We start from the raw sequence: 10,409 nt of genomic DNA, 5'->3' as shown, positions 1-10,409 counted from the left end.
TTACCTTGTCTTTCAGTTCAAGAGATTATATAACATATAATTACATGTTAAAATTATACAATTGTATGTGATTTTGCTGCTTACCCAAAGAACGTTTGAGAAATCACTATTTTTCCTCACAATACGGACTTTCCCCACCTCCCACAAATAAAATAAATCTCCAGGTAGGATATGTTGTCATTTTAATAGCATCTTGTAGGATGCCAGTGGATACAGGGTTCGCTTGTGTATTTCTGCCCTTGAGATCAGGCCTGTATGTTCTGATATCCTCTTGTTTTCAAGCAGCATCTGTGAACATTCTCAGCTATCTGTCTGTTAGTGTCATTTACCGTAATGTGTTTAGAAAAGAGCAAGCACAGTAACCCTCATCCTGTTTTCAGTCCCACTTATTCAGGAAATGGAATCCAGAATCATGATCCCACTGAAGACCTCGCCCCTCCAGTAAAGCTGTAGAGTTTATATGTGCCTACATACATTTCTGTGACAAGTATTTGTCATAAATTAATTTTAATTGTTTATCAAGTGAAAAAAGAAACACCGAGGTTTAAGCTGCCGTCTGTAGCTTGTGAGAGACCTCTTTTCTTTAAAATTTACATAATCACAAGAAAGGCAACAATCACAGTTGGACTGACGAGACAGCACCCTGTCAGCCTCTCTGAAACATCCCCATGTTGTCCAGTGTACCTTGTAACACTGAGCCGCTCTTCCCACCCTCCCAGAACGGGTCCAGATGGAAATCTGAATCATCTCTAAAATAAGATTCCAACTATGAAAAAAATTAGCCATTTCTTTACTTAAAAAAAAATCTGCTTTATAATTACAGATTTTTAGACAAATTTCTTGTATCAGGAAGAAATACAAATTTTGTTATGTTTCTCGAGCAGTTTTTCTGAGTCTCTGAGGAGGAACAACTTAAAAGTGTACCCAATAACTGAAAATGTGTTAATTCACTCTCATTTGTAATCAGTCCACGTAGTAGACTGTGTTTCCCAAGCTGGGCAAGGTACATATAATCAGTAAATCAGTTTCACATCATGTATTGTGATGTTTCTATGTGAGAGACAAAAACAATGGCTTGAAACTTGTGTATCACATGTGATTTTGAAATGAACACCTTGAATAGCACTAATTTTTATTTGTGATATTTTTCTATAACAAAACAAGTAGCACTAGGAAAAGAGGCTTTATTTTGTAAATGGTCATTTGTGACCTCAGACACTCTCTGTTTAATATTTTAATAAGCTCACAGCAGATACTTCAAGATCACGAATGAGGGTGGTGCATGTTGATTCAAACTGGCATAAAGCTGCATACTTTTTGTCTAGCTGTTTGATTTCATTTTTTAATATAGTGTGCCAATTTTGTGACTGTTATCATGTGAAAGTCCTGCTGAAATCAACAATTACGTCTGCTCCACAATTAAGAATGTACATGTAAAGTGTGAATAAATCTCATATCCAATGTCAAACTTTTACATGTGAATGATTTTCTCCAAGAACATAGAAAAGTCAATAAAATCCTCTTAATTTTCACATACCACGTTTGGACTCATTTTTTAAATTTGTGGTGAGAATGACAAACATGTGCTATGAACGATCCTGTCACTCTTGCAAAAGAGCTTGTAACAAAGGATTGAAGGAAGTGAAGAAGTCAGCTGGCTTCTGGGGAAAATCCCTCCATCCGAACAAATTACCAGGCCCTGGGCAAGGCCATGCCTGGTGTGTGCTGAGGATCGCAGAAGACACCATGGTGGAAGCAGACACAAGGGAGACCGTGCTGGGACGCCAGCTCAGAGGTCACAGGGCTGGACCTGTTGAGTGTTGGAGGCCAGTAGAAAGATCCTAGTGGCTGGGCCCAGTGGCTTACACTGGTAATTCCAACACTGGGAGGCCGAGGCCAGAGGGTCCCTGAGTGCAGGAGTTCGAGACCAACCTGGGCAACATGAGTGAAACTCATCTCTACAAAAAATGGAAAAATTAGCTGGGCATAGTAGCATGCGCCTGTAGTCCCAGCTACTCAGGAGGCTGAGGGAGGAGGATTGCTTGAGCCCAGGAGGTTGAGGCTGTAATGAGCTGTGATCACGCCACTGCACTACATTATGGGCAACAGAGCTGGACCCTGTCTCAAAAAATAATATAAGGCCGGGCATAGTGGCTCACACCTGTAATCCCAGCACTTTGGGAGGCCAAGACTGGTAGATCACCTGAGGCCAGAAGTTTCAGACCAGCATAGCCAACACGACAAAACACAGTCTCTGCTAAAAACACAGAAATTAGCCGGGTGTGGCACACGTCTGTAATCCCAGCTACTCCGGAGGTTGGGGCAGGAGAATTGCTAAACCTGGGAGGCAGAGGTTGCAGTGAGCCAAGAATGTGCCACTGCACTCCAGCCTGGGCGACAGAGCGAGACTCCGTCTGCAAACACAAAATAATGAAAGACCTTGGCTTTTACTTTAAAGGGGGAGATGAGAGATGAGATCCGCTGGAGGTTTGAAAGCAGAGGACAGGCACGATCTGACTTACATTTTCAATAGTAAGTAGGCAGAATGGCCAGATTCTAAATATGTTTTGATTGCAGAGCTAACGTGAATCCCTGAACAAGTGATTGTGGAGTATGAGTGAAAGAGAAAAAGTGACTTCAGTTTTGGCCTGAACACCTGGAAGGCTGGGGAAGGTGGAACAGATCTGAGGGAATGAAGATCAGAAATTCTGCTATGCTCGTGGAGTTAGAGATGTCTCTGCGCAGATCCAGGTGGAGAAATCAGGTGGGTCTTGGTTATGAGTCTGGAATTAAGATAGCCTTCCGGCCTGGATATACACATTTGCAAATTGTCCACATAAGTTAAAGAGAGGCAGCCGGGCGTGGTGGCTCACGGCTGTAATCCCAGCACTTTGGGAGGCCGAGGTGGGAGGATCACTTGAGGTCAGGAGTTTAAAAACAGCCTGGCCAACATGGTGAAACCCCATCTCTACTAAAAATACAGAAATTAGATGGGCATGGTGGTGGGTGCCTGTAATCCCAGCTACTCAGGAGGCTGAGGCAGGAGAATCACTTCAACCGGGGAGGTGGAGGTTGCAGTGAGCCGAGATAATGCCACTATGCTCCAGGCTGAGTAACAGAGCAAGACTCCGTCTCAAACAAACAAACAAAAAAAATGGATGACTCAGCCCTCCTTCTGATAGGAGAAGGTCCAACTTCAAAGGAATTCCAATTTCTAAGGGATGTCAAGGCAATGTAAAATTATAAGAATTCACTATAGCCTGGGCATGGTGGCTGAAATCCCAGAGCTCTGGGAGGCTGAGGTGGGAGGCTTGTTTGAGGCCAGGAGTTCAAGATCAGCCTGGGCAACATAATAAGACCCCTGTCTACAAAAAATACAAAAATTAGCCGGATATGGTGGCACTTGCCTGTAGTCCCAGCTACTCGAGAAGCTGAGGCAGAAGGATCACTGAAGGCCAGGAGTTGGTGCCTGCAGTGAGCTATGATTGCACCACTGCACTCCAGCCTTGGAGACAGCGTGAGACCCTGTCTCTAAAAAGTAAGAATTCACTACAAGCCGCCCCTTGGTGCCTTGGCATCATACTTTGAACCTAAAGCGGCTGTAGTTCAAGTGGTGGAGATCTATTGTCAGCAACGGGAACGAGGCTGTGATGATTACGATCAGAGCTGCGTGGGGACGGATCGTGGTGGAAAGCCAGTGGGTGGTAAAAACACGGGGAGTGGACGGTCCTCTCGTCAGCAGGTTCAGGGGATGAATGATACAGAGTTGGTGCCTCCTCGGAAAAGTAATGAATTTCAGTAACCTGTATCACAGTTCCCTATAGGTATGGGAGTGCGAGGTGTGTATCTAAGCAGAGAGCGGAAGTATACCAGAATCACAGGCTAAGCAGTGAGTTCAGGAAGAAATGCAAATAATGTTCTGCGTCTGTTTGTGTCTTAGGAGAGAGGGTCCGTGGGCTCATCCATCCATGGGGAAACCTCCGTGGCTGGAGGGTTAGTGTAAGGGGTGAAGTCATCGCCAACGTCAAGGTCTTAGGTTGGGGTAATGCTGTCTGAGGTTGACGTCATCTCCAGTGGTGAGATTTGGGGCCAGGGCGGCGTCATCCGGGATGTGAGGCTGGAGCATCCCTTTCTTCTCTTTTCTTTTTCTCTTTCCTTTTCTCTTCTTAGAGTTTTGCTCTTTGTTGCCCAGGCTGGAGTGCAGCGGCATGATCTTGGCTCACTGCAACCTCCGCCCCCTAGGTTCAAGAGTTTCTCCTGCCTCAGCCTCCTGAGAAGCTGGGATTACAGGCATCCACCACCACACCCAGCTAAATTTCACCAAGTTGGTCAGACTGGACCCAAATTCCTGACTTTAGGTGATCTGTCTGCCATGGCCTCCCAGAGTGCTGGGATTGCAGGCATCAGCAACCACGCCCGGCCTGGAGTACCCTTATCAAGTGGGCACCCACCAGAGTGGATGTGGCCTCAGGATTTATCATTGGTTGAAGCACTGGTCTATTGGAGGGTTTGGGCCTCCAACCGTAAACCAGTAGCACCAGTACTCATGCCTGTAGGAATAAGACCAACAGTCGGCCGTGCATGGAGGCTCATGCCTGTAATCCAAATACTTGGGGAGGCTGAGGTGGGTGGATCACTTGAGGTCAGGAGTTTAAAACCAGCCTGGCCAACATGGTGAAACCCCATCTCTATTAGCCGGGCATGGTGGCACATGCCTGTAACCCCAGCTACTTGGGAGGCTGACGTGGGGGAATTGCTTGAACCCAGAAGGCAGAGGTTGCAGTGAGCCAAGATCACGCCACTGTACTTCAGCCTGGTGACAGAGTGAGATTCCATCTCAAAAAAAAAAAAAAAAAAAAGAAGAAAAGAGAAAGAGGAGGAAGTTTAACTCAGTGTCTCTGGGAAGCAGCCTCTCTCTGGGACAGCCCACACTGCAAGATAATCAGTTACTTTCCCTCCTTTTAGTTTTCTGTAAGTAAAATCTTCAGAATGGCTTGTGTTTCTAGGTGACCAAAACTATATATATATATATTTTTTTTTTTCTTCCCTTTCTTTGGACATTTACCTGACAGCTTCCGCTGATACCAAGTAGTTGTTTTGTTTTGTTTTTGAGACAGGGTCTTGCTTTGTCACTCAGACTGGAGTACAATGGCATGACCTCAGCTCACGGCAGCCTCCACCTTCTAGGCTCAGCGATCCTCCCTCCTCAGCCTCTTGAGTAGCTGGGACTACAGCGTATGCACCATGCCCAGCTAATTTTTAAATTTTCTGTAGACACAGGGTTTCACTATGTTGCCCAAGCTGGTCTCAAACTCCTGGGCTCAAGCAATCCTCCTGCCTGGGCCTCCCAAAGAGCTGAAATTATAGGCATTAGCCACGCACTTGGCCACCCATTGCTTTAATTTAGGGTCTTTAAGATGGACAGCACCCCTCCAATGATTAGGAGAGACCCAAGATGGAAATAAAGAGTTTACTACTAGGCTGGACATGGTGGCTGCTGCTTGTCCCAGCATTTTGGGAGGCTGAGGTGGGAGGATCGCTTGAGTCCAGGAGTTCAAAACCTCCCTGGGCAATTTCTGTAGACCCTGTGTCTACAAAAAATTTTTAAATTAGCCAGCATTGATGGGGTGTGTCTGTGATCCCAGCTACCTGAGAGGCTGAGGCAGGAGGATCACTTGAGCCACATCAAGGCTGCAATGGGCTGTGTTCATGCCACTGCACTCCAGCCTGGGTGGCAGAGTGGGACTCCGTCTCAAAAAAAAAAAGTTTATCACTTAAAGATCCTAGGGGTACATGACACTCCTGGAGGTCATACACAAGAGATCAGAAAGAGACTTGGGACCAGTGCCTCTAGTGGGACCCTGGGCATTACCCAAGCAGTTTTCCACGTGGAGATTTTAACTGGTGGGTGTGGTTGCTCACGCCTGCAATTCCAGCACTTTGGGAGGCCGGGGGCAGGTGGATCACCTGAAGTCAGGAGTTTGAAACCAGCATGGCAAACATGGTAAAACCCCCATCTTCACTAAAAATACAAAAATTAGCCGGATGTGGTGGTGGTCGCCTGAAGTCCCAGCTACTTGGGAGGCTGAGGTAGGAAAATCACTTGATCCTGGGAGACTGAGGCTGCAGTATGCTGAGACTGCACCACTGCACCCCAGCCTGGGCAAGAGAGTGAGACCCTGTCTCAAAAAACAAGCAAAAAATAAAGCAAGCAGTCACGAGTTCCACGAGGTCATGCAGCAACTGAATGGCGGTCACTGCGGCACATTGCACAGTCTGTGCGGGGTGTGAGGGTCAGCGGGGCCAGCTGAACAGGCTACATAAACTGTCCCACGGGAAGGTGGCCACCAGGGGTCAGTTGTGTAAGGCAGACTTCTGGACCCCCCACACTGAGGAACTGGGGGGTCAGGGAATAGAGCTGGGAACCGTGCCAAGAAGTGACTGAATTGGCTGGGTGCGGTGGCTCACGCCTATAATCCCAGTGCATTGGGAGGCCAAGGCAGGCTGATCGCCTGAGGTCAGGAATTTGAGACCAGTCTGGCCAACATGGTGAAACCCCGTTTCTACTAAAAATACAAAAAACTTAGCCGGGCGTGGTGGCACGTGCTTGTAATCCCAGCTACTCTGGAGGCTGAGGCACAGGAATTGCTTGAACCAGGGAGGTGGAGGTTGCAGTGAGCCAAGATCATGCCACTGCATTCCAGCCTGGGCGACAGAGCAAGACTCTGTCTCAAAAAAAAAATGTCACTGAACCCTGCTTCTGGTAGGAGAAAGTACAACTTATATTTCAAAAGGATGCTGGTGCAATATAAAGTTATAAGAATTCACTACAATTTTTATTTTTTTGAGATAAAGTCTCACTCTGTCACCCAGGCTGGAGTGCAATGGAGTGATCTCAGCTCACTGAAACCTCCGCCTCCCAGGTCCAAGCAATTCTCCTGCCTCAGCCTCCTGAGTAGCTGGGATTACAGGTCTGCACCACCACACCCAGCTAATTTTTGTATCTTTAGTAGAGATGGGGTTTCACCATGTTGGCCAGTCTGGTCTCGAATTCCTGACCTTGTGATCCGCCTGCCTTGGCCTCCCAAAGTGCTGGGATTACAGGCGTGAGCCACCAGGCCCTGCCAATTATTATTATTATTTTTTTGAGACTGGGTCTTACTCTGTCATCCAGGCTGGAGTACAGTGGCATGATCTCATCTCATTGTAACTTCTGCTTACTGGGTTCAAGCAATTCTCCTGCCTGAGCCTCCTGAGTAGCTGGGACTACAGACATGCACCACCATGCCTGGCAAATGTTTGTGTTTACAGTAGACACGCGGTTTCACCCTGTTGGCCAGGCTGGTCTTGAACTCTAGGCCTCATGTGATATGCCCTCCTCATCCTCCCAAAGTGCTGGTATTACAGATGTGAGCTCACCACACCTGGCCTACAAATGTATTTCTTATTAAATTTATACTTTCAGTTTCTTTCTGGGACATCATAGATGCTCAATAATAAAAGGAATCAACAAAAAGAAGGGTGGGAAGAAGTAAAAGGAGAGAGAGAAGACAAGGAAGGAGAAGAAAAAGTATAGAGACTATCAGTTTGGGGTTGGTTTGTGTTTGGAGACAGGGTCTTGCTCTGTTGCCCAGGCTGGACTGCAGTGGTGTCATTACAGCTCACTGCAGCCTCTTCCTCCTAGTTGGAAGCCATCCTCCTGCCTCAGCCTCCTGAGTAGCCTGGATGCCAGGCATAAGTCACAGCATCTATCTAATCTTTGTATTTTTTGTAAAGATGAGTCTTGCCACATTGTAAGGCTGATCTTGAGTTCCTGAGCCCAACATAATGAGACCCCCATCTCTACAAAATTATAAAAATAGATGAAAACCACTTGAAGTTTTTGCAAAACAGGCCTTACATCTCAGGGAGTCAAATTTCCTCCATTGTATTCATATGTCAGCACTTGTGACCCCAGTATTAAGTATTCACTTGGGATGGATAATCCTGCCCCAGGTAAATTGTTAACTCTCTAGTAATGCTTACAAGATAAAGAATGATGTGGAGGCCGGGCACGGTGGCGCACGCCTGTAATCCCAACACTTTGGGAGGCTGAGGTGGGTGGATCACCTGAGGTCAGGAATTCGAGACCAGCCTGACCAACATGGAGAAACCCCGTCTCTACTAAAAATATTAAAAAATTATCTGGGCATGGTGGCATATGCCTGTAATCCCAGCTACTTGGGAGGCTGAGGCAGGAGAATGGCTTGAACCTGGGAGGCAGAGGTTGCAGTGAACTGAGATCAAGCCATTGCGTTCCACACTGGGCAACAAGAGTGAAACTGTCTCAAAAAAAAAAAAAAAAAAAAAAAAAAAAAGAATGATGTGGAAACCATTGCCTTGGGTTCCACCTCTGAACATGATCTCAGAGCAGTCATTAATTCTGGTGGGGCTGTTTCCCAGCTGTTAAAGAAGACAGCAGGGCCAGGCAAGGTGGCTCACGCCTATAATACCAGCGTATTGGGAGGCCAAGGCAGACCGATCAGTTGAGGCCAGAAGTTTGAGACCAGCCTGGCCAACATAGTAAAACCCAGTCTCTGCAAAAAATACAAAAATTAGCCAGGCGTGGTGGCAGGTGCCTGTAATCCCAGCTGTTGAGGAGGCTGAGGCAGAAGTGCTTGAACCTGCGAGGCAGAGGTTGCAGTGAGCCGAGATCACACCATCGCACTGCAGCCTGAGCAGCAGAGCAAGACTACATCTAAAAAAAAGAGAGGACAGCAGTTTCTTTTTTTTTTTTCTTTTCTTTTCTTTCTTTTTGAGATGGAGTCTCACTCTGTTGTCAGGCTGGAGTGCAGTGGCACAATCTCGGCTCACTGCAAACTCTGCCTCCTGGATTCAAACGATTCTCCTGCCTCAGCCTCCCAAATAGCTGGGACTACAGGCGCCCACCACCATGCCCAGCTAATTTTTTTTCTTTTTATTTAGACAGAGTCTCACACTGTGGCCAGGGATGGAGTGCAGTGGCACGATCTCAGCTCACTGCAAACTCCACCTCCCAGGTTCAAGCAATTCTACTGCCTCAGCCTCCCGAGTAGCTGGGATTACAGGCGCCTGCCACAACACCCAGCTATTTTTTTGTATTTTTAGTAGAGACGAGGTTTCACCATGTTGGCCAGGACGCTCTTCACCGCCTGACATCTGATCCGTCCACCTCGGACTCCCAAAGTCCTGGGATTACAGGGTTGAGCCACCATGTCCAGCCAAGGACAGAAGTTTCTATACTGCTGACCTTAGGACTTTGAGAATCACATAAGGAGAGCTGAAAACACCTTGCAAAATGGGGAAATAAGCAGTGTGACTTCTTATTATGGTTAGATTTTCTGAAGCTGCTCATAAAGATTCTGAGGGTTGTAGAGGCAAAAGCCATCAGGTCAGCGTTACCGCTTCCTGAGGCCCATCTCTGGAATCTGCTGCTCTCTCCTAGCCTTGCCCTTGGGAGCAGCAGCCCCAGCAGCCCTCCCTGGGTGCTATGGAAACACACTTGTCTCTGGTAGAAGAGAGAGAAATGAAAGAAGAACATTAAACCAGCAGTTAGGCCTGGGCACAGTGGCTCACATTTACAATTCCAACACTTTTGGAGGCTGAGAACAGAGGATCGTTTGAGGCCAGGAGTTCAAGACCAGCCTGGACAACATAGCTAGACCCCCATCTCCAGAAAAAAATGAATTATTAGCCAGGTGTGGTGGTGTGCACCTGTGGTCCCACTTATTCAGGAGGCCAAAGCAGGAGGACCACCTGAGCTCAGGAGTGCCAGGCTGCAGTGAGCTATGATGGTGGCACTGCACTCCTGCCTGGGCGACAGAACGAGACCCTGTCTCTACAAAAAAATAAAAGTAAAAAATAAGCAGCAGTTAAACCAGGAGAAAATGGAGTGGGCGGGGCATAAGGCCGTTTTTTTTTGTTTTTTTTTGTTTTTTTTTTTTTTTTTTAAAGCATATAAAGATTTAAAGGAGTTTTATTGTTTCAACTTAATACCCTTACACATTTCTGCTCTTGGCTTCATGATCCCAATTCTTTTTTTTTTTTTTGAGTCGGAGGAGTTTCACTCTTGTTGCCCAGGCTGGAGTGCAGTCTCAGCTCACTGCAACCCCCACCTCCCAAGTTCAAGCAATTCTCCTGCCTCAGCCTCCTGATTAGCTGGGATTACAGGTGCGTGCTACAATGCCCAGCTAATTCTGTAGTTTTAGTAGAGACGGGGTTTCTCCATGTTGGTCAGGCGGGTCTCAAACTCCTGACCTCAGGTGATCCGCCCACCTCAGCCTCCCAGAATCCTGGGATTACAGGCCTGAGCCACCAAGGGACCTCATGATCCCAGTTCTTAACTCTTTCTGTTGACATAAGCTGTGTTCATAATTGGAATGAACAATGGC

General features: G+C 47.0%; 1 protein-coding gene across 3 annotated transcripts in view; it reads left to right on the top strand.

Annotated features, from left to right (window-relative positions):
* NIPSNAP2 (nipsnap homolog 2) overlaps nucleotides 1–1,536 on the top strand; it is a 35,387-nt gene extending 33,851 nt beyond the window's left edge. For all 3 annotated transcript variants that reach the window (XM_032264741.1, XM_032264737.1, XM_032264739.1), the window contains one exon: nucleotides 381–1,536. In XM_032264741.1, the coding sequence (XP_032120632.1) occupies nucleotides 381–453 (73 nt within the window). In that variant the 3' untranslated portion in view covers nucleotides 454–1,536. The remainder of the gene's footprint in view (nucleotides 1–380) is intronic.
* The last annotated feature ends 8,873 nt before the right edge of the window (nucleotides 1,537–10,409 follow it).

Source organism: Sapajus apella, unplaced genomic scaffold (genome assembly GCF_009761245.1).
Source record: "Sapajus apella isolate SASKATOON/1434 unplaced genomic scaffold, GSC_monkey_1.0 scaffold146, whole genome shotgun sequence".
Classification (NCBI taxonomy): domain Eukaryota; kingdom Metazoa; phylum Chordata; class Mammalia; order Primates; family Cebidae; genus Sapajus; species Sapajus apella.
This window is presented reverse-complemented; position numbering and strand designations above follow the sequence as displayed.